The 17,678-nt window shown below is 29.4% G+C and overlaps 2 protein-coding genes across 3 annotated transcripts; one reads left to right on the top strand and one right to left on the bottom strand.

The window, feature by feature from the left end:
• Positions 1 to 7,897: 7,897 nt before the first annotated feature.
• LOC114164476 (EG45-like domain containing protein 2) lies at positions 7,898 to 9,001 on the bottom strand. Of its 2 annotated transcripts, none has more exons than XM_028049169.1 (3): positions 8,810 to 9,001; positions 8,357 to 8,636; positions 7,898 to 8,257 (listed from the first exon to the last, which is right to left on the bottom strand). In XM_028049169.1, the coding sequence occupies exons 1-3, from the start codon at positions 8,916 to 8,918 to the stop codon at positions 8,254 to 8,256; spliced, it is 393 nt and encodes a 130-aa protein (XP_027904970.1). In that variant the 5' UTR covers positions 8,919 to 9,001; the 3' UTR covers positions 7,898 to 8,253. The 2 variants fall into 2 exon arrangements, with proteins under 2 accessions (XP_027904970.1, XP_027904969.1); XM_028049168.1 differs by having other exon boundaries at positions 7,898 to 8,239; positions 8,810 to 8,997.
• Positions 9,002 to 13,081: 4,080 nt separating this feature from the next.
• LOC114164510 (adenine nucleotide transporter BT1, chloroplastic/mitochondrial-like) lies at positions 13,082 to 16,680 on the top strand. The gene is made up of 3 exons (XM_028049210.1): positions 13,082 to 13,914; positions 15,710 to 15,871; positions 15,975 to 16,680. The coding sequence occupies exons 1-3, from the start codon at positions 13,333 to 13,335 to the stop codon at positions 16,446 to 16,448; spliced, it is 1,218 nt and encodes a 405-aa protein (XP_027905011.1). The 5' UTR covers positions 13,082 to 13,332; the 3' UTR covers positions 16,449 to 16,680.
• The last annotated feature ends 998 nt before the right edge of the window (positions 16,681 to 17,678 follow it).

Genomic DNA, 17,678 nt, shown 5'->3' with positions numbered 1-17,678 from the left:
CCATCATATTGTTTTTCTCTTAACGAATTGACGAGTTACAGCAGAAAGCAAAAGCATAGTTTTGTTGTTTTACTAAAGTGTCTATCAGCTGAAACACTAGGATAAACACATGTCCTAACTTTTGCCCAGTAGAGACCCATTCATGAAGAGGTATATTAATTACTAGACAGTGGTTGGTAGCCATTAACGCTGACTTACCATTTTTGGAAAAAACCACATGTCTCATCAATGAATTTATTTCAGCGATACACACTGAGCTACTCAGTGTTATGGGCGTGATTATCTCGATGTTGGTGATCAACGCCATTACCAACCGTAAGTTGATGGCATTAGCTTTGGTTTGGTTTGGTTTGGTGCACAACAGGATTTCGTTTCGTACCTTGTTTGTCACCGACAGATAAGCCCAAAAGCGAATTCAATTATAATAATCCATGTGTTTGTGCGTAAGTTGGCTTTAAGTATAAAATATAAGACTAATTCAGTGTTTGATGTTGACGTAATCTGTAACGTGAAAGTCAAGATAAACAAAACGAGCTCCTTTTCTTATTCAGGTTTGGGTGGACAGAGAAAAAGTTTATTAATTGAGTCCAACCTGATGAAAATGCTATCCTTAATTTGAGTAAAGTTCTTTTTATAGAAAAGAAAAACATGATGCTTAAGATGCACGATCTCAACTTTTTAAGAAAACTTTAACGTGATGTCTGTACAAAGTTACCTGTAAATTTATCAGTTCTCGAAACAGGATTGAGAAGATGATCGTAAAGCGAACTCTGCTCAGTTTTTGAGTTTACATAGTAAATTACTTCAGACCATACGCTTTCGAACACCCAATTCACCCTTATGAAATGGAAACAGGAACAGCCTTTGCTCTGCTTTTCTGATGAAGAAGGTTTATCGGTGCATGTTGTCTTGCACCATATTGCTCTAGTTCCTGTGACAGAATTTTTGTTCTTGAGTATTATATTTTTTCTTGCCAGCTATATTCAATTTTAGCCTTTTCGATAAGGACGAAAATCCATGGCATTAAAATTTAAAATGGTTTATCGATCTTTTTCTTACTCGAAAAAATTAATGCCCCCACCGTCTTGCATTTTTGGATTAGCTGTTTGTCCCTATTTGCGTCATAGTGGAGACTAAGCTCCCCGTTCTCCATTTTCGCTGTGATTAGTTCAAAGGAGAAAGGAAAAATGAAGAAGACGAGATAAATATTAGAATCATTGGGGATGATTTGTCCCCTTTCGGATTTTATATCTTTAGTAATACTCAGTGGCTCTTTCCGTATTCATTTCAAATTTGATTGAGACGTAGACATTATTTGCAAAGGCAACAACGTCTGTACAACACTGATTAAATTTATCTGAGGTACATGATAAGTTCAGAGCATCCTTTTACGAAATTATTGTTATGTTTCTTAATTTTTTTATAGAGTATTTCAATTAGTTAGTCAATACAAAGTCAATATAATTATTCAATGCACGAGGTTCTGATTAAAATTCATATAAAAAAGAGAGAATTGAATATATTTGTGAAGTTGATTCATAATATATGGCTTTGCTTATTAATTTTGTCCTAGTTATGAAATCCTAAAACCAACACGATCTGAATTAGATTGAAAAATAGAAGTTTGCTAATCTAATTGATAAAATATCCACGGATCTCATGAAATAATTTCTTATATCTAGTATTTGACTATTATTATTTTTTTTTTTATATATTTCAGTTTATGGTAACTTTGTCCAAATTGCTTATTCACGATGTTTAAATAAACATTGACTTAATTAAGGGATCTCTCTACTAGGAACCTAACCTATTTATAAACATACGAGATTGCTCTTTAACATTTTTATTCACCCATTAGTAGATAATTAGCTTTTAATTACCATACATTAGAGGTCTCATAACCTTGCAGATTTTTAATTATCAAGATACTCCAAACCAGATGATAATCAATTGTATTTTGACATAGTGTCTTTTAATATATTTCCAATATATAATTATTTATATATAAGATCAGTTTTGGATTCTCAATTTTGTAATAATTTTTGTTTAAGGTTTAAATATGTAAATAATATCTTATTATTTTATTTTTAACAGTGTATTATTATTATTATTATTATTTTTACCGTTTTAAGATAAAATATTGGGACATTATTATTTTTCTTTATAACAGTTTTCTTTCCTATTATTTATTATTATTATTATTATTATTTAAATGCATTTCGTTGTAATCAAATGAAACTACTAAAACTTTTTTTATATTAATTTGAAAACTAAAGATTATTTATTAGCCTTTGTTAATGGATCAATTAATACAAATGATGCATCTAGTTCACAATTTCAATTTGGTTAACACATATTCTATTTTCGTATTATTTGTATTCTCTTTTTGTTTTCTTATGATAGTGGGATTTTAAAATATTTCTAGTATAATATGGTAAATTAGATATTAAATATTTATCATAATTTAAAGTATAAATAAATAAGTGGTATTTAAGATCATTTAACAATTTAAAAGTAATAAGATGATTGTTTTACAGAAAAAGTAATAAGATTCTTTAGTAAGATTGTTTATTCTATATTTAGTATATATATATATATATATATATATATATATATATATATATATATATATATATGCGTGCATGATTAATTAGTTTACAAAAAACAGTATCTTAAAATGAAAAGATATAGCAAAATTTACTTTAAATAGATGGTCCAATTAAAATTTTAAATCCAGTAAGGAAAATACAAGTCCAGCCCAACCTATTCCTTTCTCATCTTTCCAACAACTCCAGATTCCTACCGTTGTGTCCTCTACTATTATTTAAAATGACGTTTAATTTTTTTAAAGCAAATATTTGTCATCATTATTAATTCTTTGTAAAACAAAATATATAGTATCTTGATATTTCAGAAGGTTTTGAAAAACTCTTGTAACACGAGTCCTTTCACGGAATTGTGTTTTTTTTTTCTTAAAAGTGTGTTTCTAAATCAAAATAAAATATTAACCCTATATTCTCTAACATGAAATTTTCCCCACACACAAAATTTCGAAATAAAAGCTTTTGTACTTTATAACTAAAATATTATTATAGAATGAATTTCAAAATTTAGATTTTTGTCCACCCCTAAAGTAAATACAAAGTAATCAATTGTAAGTTTTGTTTCTTCTACTCGGTGGGAGGGGTGGCGATGGCCCCACAATTTTTAATTTTTTATATTATATTATATTATATATATATATATAATTTTTAATTTTTTTATTATTCGTAACATATATCGGAAATTGATAAAAGTTAAATGAGGCGTCTTTTTATTTATTTTATAAGACATAACATTTAATGTTAATAAATAATAACATATTAAATCAAATGTAACGAAGAATAAAAATATTTATTGAGATATTTTTTTTATTGTGTTTTTTAAGTTTTCCATAAATTATATCGATCTCAAACTCTCACATATTTTCTTTTTGTTTTGAAAAATAAAAATATTTAAATACAAACATATTCTTTTTACTTTCATTTATCATTTATTTTCTTTCATTTGTGAAGACAAAAGGTAATTCTCTCCTATTACTTAATAGTAAAATATTTTTTTAATAGTTAACATTATTTTTCATCACATGAGCCTTATATTCACTTTTTTTTATGATTATAGAAAAAAATGGCTGTACTATATGTTTTTTCATAATCATCTTTTAATGAGACTTGATTGTCATGATTTTTTTTTTTCTTTTAGTAACTCTTAATTTTTAATTTGTAATTAAGTTATGATAAATTATTTTTTAATCTTAAACTTTAAAAAGAAATAGGTATATTGATGAAGAATAAAAGAGTTAATTTATTTCTTAAAAGTGATAAAAAGAAAGCTATGAGTGAAGATGAAATCAATACAAATTCAATATCTTAGCGTTATGTATCCTGAATCATGATACAAATTATCATATTGTTCGATTATAGGAACTTGTTTTATATTAATTCTTTAGAACAAGTTTATAGGACAATCTTTTGTATATGTGTGATTTCTTTTATAGATACATGGTTATATTAAATTATTTATTCATTTTTATTTATTGTGTTAATTAATGACAATAATTAAATATATAAATTTTGAGTATATTATTTTGACTCCCCCAATATTATTGGTCAAAATCGACTACCGTTTCTTTTTGTTCTTTTCTTATTTTCTACTATATATATATAATACTCTCAATATACATTTGTTGGTAATAAAAATAAAAAATAAATTAAAGTTTCATAAATTTTGTGGCGCATTTTGTAAATGACGTCACATCACAAATTCATAATGTATACACTTTTATTGGAATTGCTTTCACGGTTTTCATTTATTTTCATCCTGGTTTTCTTTATATTGAGTCACCACTTAAATCATTATCATTTTCCTTTCCTTAAATTCCTTTGATACTCAACAATCAACAATTATGGCAACGTGGTTTGGTTTAAAAATGGAAATTGAACGTTACACGATTGTGAATAAAATATTAGGAGAAGTTATGGAGAAAAAGACAAATTGCGTAGAGCTTGACGCCTCATAGTTGCACTAGTTGAAAAATAATTAACACTTAGCCACTAACTATAGAATTAATTGGGTTGTTCTAAGTATGTGTAGTGCACTCAGGTGATGAGTAAGTTGATGAGTTCCCTCTCCACCACTTTCTTCTTCTATGTACTTCAACTCAACATTATTGTGGGCTTCACCTACTCCACAACTCTAATTAACCTTTATCTTCACCACTTCTAAATCCATTCCATATTCTCATTAATTCACTTCCATTCCAACTACTACATATATTGCACCCAGCCGAGTCAAATCCTGTGATTATGTTCTAGCATATTTTGTTTTTTCTCAATTTTTAGGCTTAATTATTAGTTTGGTCTCCTAATTTGTTGGGTTGGTTCATTTTGGTCCCCTTATTATTTTTTGATTCAATTTGGTCCTCTAATTCTTTAAAGAGGTTCAATTTGGTCCCTAAGTCTACGTTAACACCGTCTCCTTACATGTCACGTGTCATTTTGTGGAATTTTCAATTTTTTTTTATTTTTTTTATTTTTTATTTTTTTTAAAAAAATTAAACTGCCACATGTCACTTTATGGTTATGACACGTGTCAATTTGAGATTTTTTATTTTAAAAAATAAATACTGCCACGTGGCAGGTCACGATTGTTCCACGTGTCAAGCTAACATTGGTTGTTTTCAATTTAGTCCCTCTATTTACAATTTTGATTCAATTTAGTCCTCCAAATTTTTAAAATTATTCAATTTTGTCCTTTCTAATTTGATACCAAATTAGTAATTAAGCTTAATTACAACTTATATATACATGTTAAAATAATTTTTATCATATTTATAGATAAAATTACTCTATATAACTATTCAATTTTTTTTTTCACATAGGTAGAAAATTTCAAGAGTAAAAAATTACAAGTGAAAAATGTAAGAAATGAAATAACATAAGTATTTAGGGAGTGATTTGATGTATAAATGGTAAAAAATTATTTTAACATGAATATATAAATTGTAATTAAGCTTAATTATTAATTTGGTCTCAAATTGGAGAGGACAAAATTGAATCATTTTAAAAAATTGGGGGACTAAATTGAATCAAAATTGTAAATAGAGGGACTAAATTGAAAACAACAAATGTTAGCTTGACACGTGGCACAATTGTGACTTGCCACGTGGCAGTATTTATTTTTTTTAATTAAAAATCTCAAATTGACATGTGTCACAACCATAGAGTGACACGTGGCAGTTTATTTTATTTTTTTTTAAAAGTTAAAAAAATTAAAAATTAAAAAAAATTAAAAATTTCACAAAATGACACGTGGCATGTACGAAGACGTTGTTAACATAGACTTAACGCAAGGACCAAATTGAACCTCTTTAAAGAATTAGAGGACCATATTGAATCAAGAAATAATAAGGGGACCAAAATGAACCAACCCAACAAATTATGAGACAAAAATGATAATTAAGCCCAATTTTTATAATGAGTAGAGATTATAAACATCACGAAAAAATTTCATAAACTCATTATCTTAAACATTTTAGTAAAAAGTGATGTTAATTCTTTGTGTAAGTTAGATTTATATATCAGTGCTATTATATTTTCTCATTAAATAACTCACAAAATATCCTATAATATCATGGTGAATGATTTATCTTGTAATATTGAGGAGAAACACATGTTCTAATACCACTAATAGGATGTTTGGTTCAGAAAAGACATTAGAAAAATTTGGTATTTCTAGCAAATTTATATAAGAGATTAAGACATTATTTTCGATTCAAAACTTTAAAATAATAAATTTATGTATTATTTTCTATCTATTAATCATCTTCTTGATTTGTATATCCTGTAAAAAAAAATAATATGAGACATTAAGTTCATTTACTTTTTTTGTTCTACTTTTTAAAAATTGATGTAATTTAATTCTTTTTATTAAATTTTTTGAAGCAAATCAATGATTTTTTTTTTTATCAAAATTGACACTATAATTGTGTTAATTACACTAATAGAATAAATCATCCTTATTAACAACTTCAATTTTGATGATGAAAAAATTCTTAGTCCGTTTCAAGAAATATAACATAAAGGATCAAATTGCATTAATTTTTTAAAAATCAAAATCAAATTAAAATTTAACAAGATTGGAAGACCAATTTAATATTTTTGGAACAAAACACAGTCAAAAAAGTAATTAAACCCATATATTATACATCATGAGTCATCAAACTTCTAGTTTAAGTAGACATTTATTAGATAATAAAATAGAAGATATAACAATATTCAAACTTACCTTTATCTTTTATCATATCAATAAAAAAAATCTTATCATTTTCAATTAAGGACTCAGAAGGCACTTTTATTTCTTATTCACTTGTCTTTTTATTTATTTTTGTGTTTTTAATTTTTTGTTTCAAATATTTTTTACTTTTAAACTGTCATTTTCAAAAAAAAAAAAGAAATCTTAAAAAACGTTTCAAAAGAAAACTGTGAACCATTTAATCATCATCCATAAAAAAAAAAAAAAAGTCCAATTCAATTGATTTATTCTAATCCTTCATAAGTAGATAATCCTGTTTACAGTACTCAGTCAAAACGTTTTTCGTTATCTTAAAAAGCGAAAGAAAACAGTGATGAAGTATGTCATTTGAATTGAAAAATTGAAATTCTTTTTCTATCCATGGTTGTTATGTCATGATTAACTAGCACTCTCACGGATTATTGCCATTTTTTTACTTATTTGACTCTGTACGTACACAATCACTTTAAGATCTCTCGTATGTATCAGACAATGCTATTCCATTCATTTCAAGATTAAATACTTATAGATACTATTTATCATGGATTTCCCTTAATTCTTTCTCATTTTTTTTTTCACGAAACAAAAATCATAAATATTCTGCTAAGTGTTTTTGTTTTTCCCTTAACCTTCTTCTGTACATGCCATCTTAACCACGTTGTCCTCATTGCTATTGAATTCTTTATGCGCCACTTATCAGACTGGTAAAAAAATGACATTCAAGAAAACCATGTTCATTAATCTTGGGAACGAAGCTTCAAGTTATTTTATTGTCTCATTACGCATCGGTTCTTGTTAAGGATTTAAGAATGAGTCTACACATGGTTTAGAAATAAGAAAGTAGAACATTATACTGGTGTAAAGATCCATAAATCCATTGTCTTAAGATTTAAAGTTAAAAATGGTGTCAATATCTTGTGTGGTTGGACTCAAGTCTCGTTGGGGTTTGTTCTCCCTGGTGAAATCTCCTTTATAAACCTAACGATTCACTAGTTTAGATAACGGTTCTCCAATTTAGATTCTTGTGACGCATTTGCATGGTAGATCCAGAAACAAGAACACCATGTTCATTAATCGTTAGTAGATATGCTATTTCAGTAACATGACTTAGTACTTACAATAATTTATCACCCAAACAAAAAGTTCAGGTAAATCGCGTTTCATTAGATCAATGCTTTGGCTCCAACAACTAAAATCTTGCTTAGTAAAGAACACTAACCGTTTACTAACTAACGCTACTGTTCATAATGTTAATTATTTGAAGTACATAAACTTTTATAGCACAGCACAATTTTGTATGGCATCGCATTCTGCTCTGAGAATTTCTTCAGCAAAATCAGCAGCTCATATTCCTTGTCCTTGACGATGTTTGTTTATGAGTAGTGCACTGCAACTGTAAAGTCATATCCTGTATGAACAGCATTAACTATATAATCATGTTTTCTTTTACGTAAACCTGTTGCGAGTAAAAGAAGATTGTGCGGGGAAAAGTGAAAGTTAAGAAAAGATAGAGAGAGTTACTTACTGGGTATATTCAATGTTGATTTTTGCATGAGGGAAGCGTGAAATAGCTGCAAAAGCATCATTTGACATGAGGAGACTGTTGGGACAAGGTGAGGCAGAACAAGAATCTACGACTTTGACATCGATGCTACCACCTTTGCATGGTTTATTGTTTCCACTCACACACCTTATTCTGTATCTCCTTCCACACGCTGCTCCATTATCCCATAACCCTTCATTCACAGCCACAAATAGATTTCCAGGAGGAAATTGCCCTGCCCTGTTTCCACCGCAAGCAGTAGCTGCATGCCCAAACAAACATGCAACAACAACATCAACCAAACAATTACCATCATTTTGTTTTACTATGATACCTCTTGTGCCTTGTTTTTCCACTGTTGTATTGTTTCGGAAGCATGCATGTAAGTAATATAGATTCATATATAAGTCATATAGAACGGAGAAAATGACTCACGTATGTAAGGTGGTCCATAAGATGCAGCAGTGCCAACGTCTCCAATAACTAGGCTCACCTGTTTGAGAAAAAGGCTTAACAATATTACAAAGGAGAAGAGCTTCATCATGGTTTGGGAATGGAGAAGATGGTGCTGAAGCTAGCAAGGATTAATTTTGCTTAATGTTTTTTCATTTAATCCCGTGTGGTAGCTCTCAGTATTTATAACCATGGAGTAAGGTTTGTTTCATATTTATCAGAAGATGTTTTTGCGTTAAAACAATTACTTTACGAAATATGATAAGTATGATATGACATGAGGGTTGTAGATGAAGTTTGTGGGATTTTATGTGGCTGAGTTTTCCCTCGTGTAGCACATCCCATTTGACTCTGTTTTAGTGGTAGACTTGTTGTACAGGAGATGACGATAAGAGACATTAAAAACCATGATGTTTGTGATCATTGTATAGTCGCGTGAATCAATGATAATGCCGTCTTTTTTTACTGAGAAATCAGAGTGTGACGCCCTACTACATTTATGCTATACAACGTCTGTTAGATATGCATTGGTGAGAATATAAGTGAGGTTTAAGTTCCATTTAGTACAAGTGTTAGAGATTAATACCATATAATGTTTTGGATTAAGAAAAGTGTTACTTCCATATCTGGTTAGACTATATGTGTTAGTTTTTCCTGTGAGAGAAAATATATTTTAAAATAAAAGTAAGTTTTCTATTTTTTTTTTTGTGTTTTCATTTGAGAACCGCAATTACCTAGAGTTTGCTTTCTTTAGTATGTAATAGTCAATTTTTTAAGAAATATTTGTTTTTTATTTGTCACTGTTAAAACTGATCTGAAATTACGTTAAAATAAAAAGTATAATATTTTTTAATTTGAGTAAAAAATCATCTTAAGCAAAGCAACTATTTTATGCAATGCAGTAATTGTGTAACGCAACGCAACCAAGAATATCCTTTTTCCCAAAGTATTTGATATCTGCAATGGAAAGCAACAAGGCGTTCACTTCAAAGCAAATGGGATGAACACGCGTACGTCATTAATTCATTTTCTTAAGTTCTGGTTCTCAAATTAATCAACTATGTAATTCGCTAATATATATATATATATATATATATATATATATATATATATATATATATATATATATATATATATATATCTTTAACTCGACATTCATAATTTTCTGTTTCGTATCTCTCTTTGGTTTTCTATTTTAATTTGTTGGATTTCGAAGTATTTGATTTATTTTTATAATTAAATATTTTAACAAAAATTATATGTTCAGAAAATAATAAATTAATTGATAATTTTAATTATATAAAATAATAAATTATTTTTTAAATGTATATATAAACTAAAAATATTGTTAACAATTCAAGTATTAGTTATGGCTTCAAATAGAAATAGTTTTTTAAATTTAAACATAATAAAAATTCATTTAAAATTAATAATGTCTCAACCGATATTAAATAAATTAGTATTATTATCTATTGAAAGAGAAATATTAAATAAAATTAATTATAACAATTCAATAGATAATCTTGTATAAAGAAAAGCTTGAAAATAAATTTTAAATAAAAGACTACATTGTGAAGTTTGTTTTAGGTCTTCCAAATCTTTAATCCTGAATAAACATTATTTGGACTCAATTTTTGAAATAACAAGTATTAAGAGAAGTACATTTGAGACTTAGAGAAATGCACTTCAAGCACCTTCATAAGATTTTCTAAAAGGAATTCAAGCGAAACAATGTTGTGGCTCACTTGGTTCACATTTATGACAAAGTAAATTATCTATAGTTTACCAAAATAGTTATATTTTAAATTCATTTAGTCTCACCACTTAAACTTCGTTCTCTATATGAGTACATGAGTTTATTAGAGTTATGATGACTTACTCTTGAAACTCATACTTAATACTTACACTTTTAGTATTACATCCATACTATATTACATTCAAGATAATATTCATAACTCATAAACAATCATTACTATTAAATTCCAAAACTTGAAATCAAAGCATCCCTTAGCGCCCCCATCACTACCTTACATATGTTCGACACTAATTTCACTAGAGCTCTAATGGTACCTAGAGTGCCTACCACCTCAATCTACTAAGTTCATTGTGAAATAAGCACTCGACAATATCTAAATGGTGTCTAGCATCAAGAATCCCTTTGCTCATTGACTTGGAATGTGACTGGTAGGAGGTAAATAGTGATAAGAACCACTTAATTTTTAGAGAGAAAACAAAGAAGGAATTATAAAATAAAGTATCGTTATTTGTTATAAAATGAACCCATCAATAAAAATTCTAGTATTAAAAAAAATGGGAGTAATGTATTTTTAAAATAATATTTTAAATTATAACAATTAATCAATTCAAGACAAATTTAAAATCATTCTCCAAAAGTATTTACAATAGGAAGAAAAGTTAAAATATTAAAATATTTTTTGATAAAATAAATTATTTTATGCATAAATTAATTTGTAGGAAATATTTCATGAAGGTCTAAAAATTTTACTTTTAAATTCATATAAACTAAGAAAAAGTTTCTCATTTTTATTTTCTTGAAATTACTTGTAGGTAGACTCACTTAAATATATTCTTAAATTTAATATTATTACACTTATATATTTAGTCTTTAATTTTATATTTTTTATTACAGGCACCGTTCTAAGGTTAATAAGGTTAAAGACTCAAAATGTAAACTATGATAAATAGTGTTTCAACTCGATTCAAGTCCGTCTGGCAGCATCGTTAGAAATAATTACCACGTTCCTAAGGTATATTCTATTTTGGAGTGTGAAACTCTATCACAATTTTGTTCTTAAAATATGTATCAGAGGATGGAAAAATAAAGAAGTATCTAAGCCATACTTGATCTCGACTCTTAAGTGATATAAAACTGATTAGGTGTACCGAAACAAATTATAAAAAATATTGAATTAGAAATCAAATTGAGAAAGACCAAAATAATTTATAATTACGAATTTTGTGAACTATTTATTTTTCAAATTTCAAGGACTATAAAATAAGAAAAAAGCATTCAACCTATATTTGGAAAATTATTTATTTCAGGTAACCAATCAATCATTAAACTTTTATTTACTCTTCGAGGGAATTTATAATTTATTTATTCATGCTTAAAAATTAAAATAATTGTAGAAGAATTTTAGATAAAGAAGCGTTACAAATGAGAGATTGTTTTAGTAGTAAGAAGAATGAGATTTTCAATAAATATAAAATTGTAGTGAAAAATAAAATAATACAGGTGGATATATAAAGACAAGCTAAATGATAAAAGAATACAGTTTGCTATGATAAATGCAAAGGTCCTGACGCGGAAAAAAGATAAGAAGAAAAAAAGTCAAAAAACGTCAAAATCAAATCTCCTTTAACAAATTGAGATGTTTTTAAACACATTTTTTATTCAATAAAAATATTAATAACATACTCTTTAAACTTTAATATATATTATAAAAAATTGAAGAAATACAATATAATAAAGAATATCCATAATTTTATAGTATTCAATAAATTTTAACGAATGATAAAAAAATTGATATTATATTTTTATTTGAATGTGTATGTGTAAGGAAACTATATTACAAGCATATCCCTTTCTGCAAATATATAATATTTAGGTTTAGCCGATTGGGATTAGGTCGGAGAGCAACGCAAGATTTAAAAAGGAGCAACTTTACCTAACATCTCAAACCACCAAGAGCCACCTGCACTAAACAAAACAGTAATTAAATTATAAAAAAACGAATTTAGATTGTGATATTTTTAGTAAAACTCCTTCTGTTCCAAGTAGATAAGGGACACAGCACAGCACACAATATTATGATTTTTAAACATTTTCATTATTAATGTAGTATGAATATTATCAACATATTTTTTTATATATTTTCCTAATACATTTCTGTCAATATATTCTATTTTTATAATTTAAAATTTACAACACATTCCATTCTATGCTTTCTTTTTGGGGTAACATTCCATTCTATGCTATTGATCAATCATCAAGGAGGTTGAAGTAAGTGGAATCCGTGATATGCTTTTTAATAAATAGAAGATTATATTAGAAAAATGAAATATTAAAAAAAATATAATTATTTCTTTTAACTAAAGGATTTTGTATGAATATATTCGTATATTACGATGTTTTCTTTTTCTTTTTCTATGACGTATATTACTATGTTACCTGTATATATGAATATGTTGATGTAAATGTACAAAACCGATGTTTAAGATTCGGTGCCACGACAACGCAACTAAAAAAGAGCAAAAATACTTAACTTCTCACCCTCGAAGAGACAACAGCATTGAACAAAACAAAAAGCGAACACAAATTTTAAATCGTGATATTCAGTTCCAAGTAGAGAAGAAGCAACACGCTACACAATAACATCTTCATTCATATTCCCACTTTTCATATCAACCTTCTTCTTTCGATTCTGTCTTAGAATGACAATTTCACAGTCTCCATGAAACCTTGACTGCGAGTGACAGTCACCATGGACCCCTACCAGAAAGAAAAAAGTAACCTTTGTAACAAATCACAAGTGCCCTTGATGGGTAGGAGGAAAATCCAAGTGTTTGATGAGAAAAGTGATGGGTTTTTCTCTGTCGGTTGCTTGGGGTTTCAATCCGAAGATAGGTGCTACCAATTCGGAGGCTTGTTTGCCAGTGTTAGTCAGATGGGAGTGGGGGTTGGTGTGCAACCGAGTGAGCCTTCTGATTCGCGCGACAATGGTGACACAAAACTTCCCTTCAATGAACTGTTCATCAAGTACCAGGGAAAAGATGAGGTTGTTGAAGAAAGGGTTGATGGAAAGAAAAGAAAGGGTGGTTTTTCATTGAGGCTTAAGATAAAAAGCCCTTCACTGAGAAGGTTGTTTAGTGGGGCAATAGCTGGGGCTGTGTCTCGCACTGCTGTGGCACCTTTGGAGACTATAAGAACTCTTATGATGGTGGGGAATAGTGACCATTCCACCACTGAGGTGTTCCATAATATCGTGAAAACTGATGGCTGGAAGGGCTTGTTTAGGGGTAATTTTGTTAATGTCATTCGGGTTGCGCCTAGCAAAGCCATTGAGGTAATGTATACAGCTTCTCCTGCGTCTTCTAACATTTATCACTGCATGATGTTTGATGTTTTGCTTGTTTTTCTCTCTTTCTTGTATTACTCGATTGATGTCGTTTTGTATAATTGTCCTGTACTGAGAAGAGGGCCTATCTGCTATTTTTATCATTGGTTTTTGTTCATTTTAATTACTTTTTTCTTGGTTTGTGTATTTGATTATACCATGGATCGGATTTTCAGCTGGTGTAATGGTCTGTGTAAAAAGGAGTGTTTACAAGATCCTTGAATCCGGAGTATTGGAAGTGTATGGTCTGATAAATTTGATGAGAGGTTTCTTGAGTTTTGGGTTTAGGGTATGCATTTTGAAGTTTGTTTTAAGGACATGGACACAAACAGCTCTGTATTCAGAACTTTTTGTTGTTTCAGAAGGAGTTTCCAGGAATTAACAAATTAGTTGTTTTAAACCCTTTTATGGTTCAGAAATGTTTCATTTTCTAGCTCTTTCAACCCTTTCAAGGGCCCCATATATCAATTTGATGCATAATTTTTATATTGAGAGAGAAATTGAGTGCGGGGATTATTAGGTATATGCTGATTAACTATGATACACAGTTGTAAAGGTCATGATTGAACAAAAAATGCAAGTATAGAACACATGTTAATAGGTGGTTTATGTCACTTTATCCCTCAAGTCTTTTTCTTTTCTGTTGTAAATTTCAATGTTTTGTAATTCAGGTGCAGTTGGTTTTTTCGCAGAAGAACCTCTCCTCTTAGGAGGCTTGTGTGCTAGACCACCTTTAAATGTTTTCATCGAGAGATCTATCCATTGAAACTGTGTGTAACCATTTCTTTTCATGACAGTATATGCCTTCAACTGTTCGCTCCAATATTTTTTCTTCTTGTCCATAGTTTTTTTGTGTAGTCTTTACTGAAAATGCTACTCTAAAGGGACAATGTATGTCTTTTACCATGATGTTTAGGTGAGTTGAGATTACGATTTACTTTAAATTAAATCACGGGTAAATACACCCTTGTGAACTTTAGAGACAAGTTCACACTTTAGGTGTGCTTTTTCGTGTTTTAATCTTGGCCATGTTTCTTTCTTTGGAGTGATCTTCATGAAAAATAGTTTTGTATTTATGCTGATGCATTTCTTATCTGCCTTACCCTTTTAATCCCTAACAATTTTTGTGACTTAATTTGCTTCAATTTATGTTGCTAAATGATCCTTCAGGCAAGTCAATGTGCAAGTATGCTTTAGCTTAATTTTCGCAAATTTCGGCATGTGAACTTGTGAAATCAATTTTTTTGGAAGTCAAGCAAACCCTTGTAATCGAAGGACTTTGATTCCCATACATCGTGTTTCTGAATTTGAAAATTACGATTTGATTTGATTTAGAAATCAAATTCTGTTTTGGAATCCCTTATTATAGAAGAGATTGGATTTGAATGATTAGAAATCCAGTCCTATGTCTAGACTTCATTGAAAATGGGATTTGATTTCATTACATTTTATTATTGGCCACTTAGTATGAAAAAATGTTTGAACATGAAATCACATTTTAAAACTCCCTAGCTATAGAAACTTAACATTTATTTGCTTCACCTTTCCTTCTCTGATTCGATTTACAAGAAACTGACAAAGATACTATCCCAATCTGCACACAAAAATAAATCCTCTTTTGCTTGTTAATCTTCTGTAGGAAAATCTTACTGCTAGATATAACAAGCATAAAAAATCTATCAGTTATCAAATCTACATGATACTTTTTATGTATATCTCAATATATTTTCACCTGTTCCTGCAGCTATTTACTTTCGATACAGTGAACAAGAACCTATCTCCAAAGCCTGGGGAAGAGTCCAAATTCCCAATTCCTGCATCATTGATTGCAGGTGCCTGTGCTGGAGTGACTTCAACCATATGTACATATCCTCTTGAATTAGTCAAGACTCGACTAACAGTCCAGGTATGTGCATAAAAAAGATTCAAAAATGTTTGCTTTCTTTCCCATATAAGAGTCTCAGCATGAAAATGAAAGGAAAAATTTAAACTTGATTAATGATTTGCAGAGAGATGTTTACGATGGTCTGCTTCATGCATTCTTGAAAATAATCCGAGAAGAGGGTCCTGCAGAACTTTACAGTGGGCTTGCAGCTAGTCTTATAGGAGTTGTACCCTATGCTGCGGCCAATTACTATGCCTACGACACTCTGAAGAAAGCATACAAGAAAGTTTTTAAACAAGAGAAAGTGGGGAATATTGAGACCCTTTTGATTGGTTCTGTAGCTGGTGCTATTTCAAGTAGTTCAACTTTTCCAATGGAGGTAGCTCGCAAGCAAATGCAGCTTGGTACCCTCAGTGGAAGACAGGTTTACAAGAATGTGTTTCATGCCCTTGCATGCATACTAGAACAAGAAGGGATCCAAGGTTTATACAGAGGGTTGGTACCAAGTTGCATGAAGTTGATACCAGCCGCTGGAATCTCTTTTATGTGCTACGAAGCATGCAAGAGGATCTTTCTAGAGGACGATGAGGAGGATTAGGATGTTTCAAATAAAGTACTTTGTTTCCATTCAGGTCAAGAACTTCATGCTTACTCCAATAACTTATTTTGGATTTCACCCTCACAGATTACATTTATAAGGAATTGAGAATGGAATATTGGTTTTGTCCTTTTTATATTTTGCCATTTCATTTTCATCTTCATGGTCAAATCAAAATCAGCTCTTGTAATGTATTCTTGTCAATTTTTACAAGTAACTGATTATTGACCTTTATAAACGTGTTCATCTTCTAATGGAATCAACTGCTTTAGCATATGCAGCATTTTTTTTCTTCTGGCTTGTGCTTCGCTGCTGCTACGACATCTTCTGATGCAAGCATGTGTTTCTTTTTCCCATTTTCGAAGTCGATCTCTGAATTCCAAGACAGAATCTCACTTTTGGCAGTTAAATTTCAGTCATGCAGATTTATCTATTCATTTTGTTGCACAGGGAAGTTCCCAGTAGCAACCAATAGGTAAGTGAAAAAGAAAACAACCATTGGTTGCCAATAATAGCAAAATTTCCTAGACAAACTGTGATGGCGACAAGTGAGTCCCTTTTCTACTAACAACAGTTGCAGACCATAAACTTTACTGCACCAATTAGCTAAATTATCGTTAACGTATATCCGTGTCTTGCATCTTTCTTTTTTATTTTGTTTTTCAATTTTAAAATCAAGTTTTAAAATATTATTTTCTTATGTTATTAGACACTGAAACAAATATTTATCATTTCTGAATAAGATTTCCAAATAATATGATTCTTGAGAATATAAAATTACACTGCCAATCGAATTTCTCCTGAGGCATTTTCTGAAGTGGTAACCATCAATAGGCTATATAAAGGCATCATGTTGAGTTAAATTCTTGAAACTTGGACATGAATTGTAAAATAACTAGTAATCTAAACTTCACTCATCTATTTAACCGATTTTAAATCAAAAGTTGAGTTTAATTTGTTTAAAAATATTAACTAGTAACATGTCTATGACAATTGTTTTTGGTTGGCTAAAAGCCTAAGCACAAAGGCAATAAAGCAAACATTTTAAAGCGGCTAATCTATGTTGGCTTTCTAAACTGGCTGCTATCCTGTTTCCTTTCATTACGATAGGAACTAATAATGGACCCCACTAACTATTCATCTTTTTTAATTTCAGCAAGCAATAGTGAATACAGGATTTATGATTACAAAAGTGAAATCATTTTTATTAAAATATAATACTTAATTATT

Source organism: Vigna unguiculata, chromosome 9 (assembly GCF_004118075.2).
Source record: "Vigna unguiculata cultivar IT97K-499-35 chromosome 9, ASM411807v1, whole genome shotgun sequence".
NCBI lineage: Eukaryota > Viridiplantae > Streptophyta > Magnoliopsida > Fabales > Fabaceae > Vigna > Vigna unguiculata.
The sequence above is the reverse complement of the archived record's forward strand: the minus strand, read 5'-3'. Positions and strand labels throughout refer to the sequence as shown.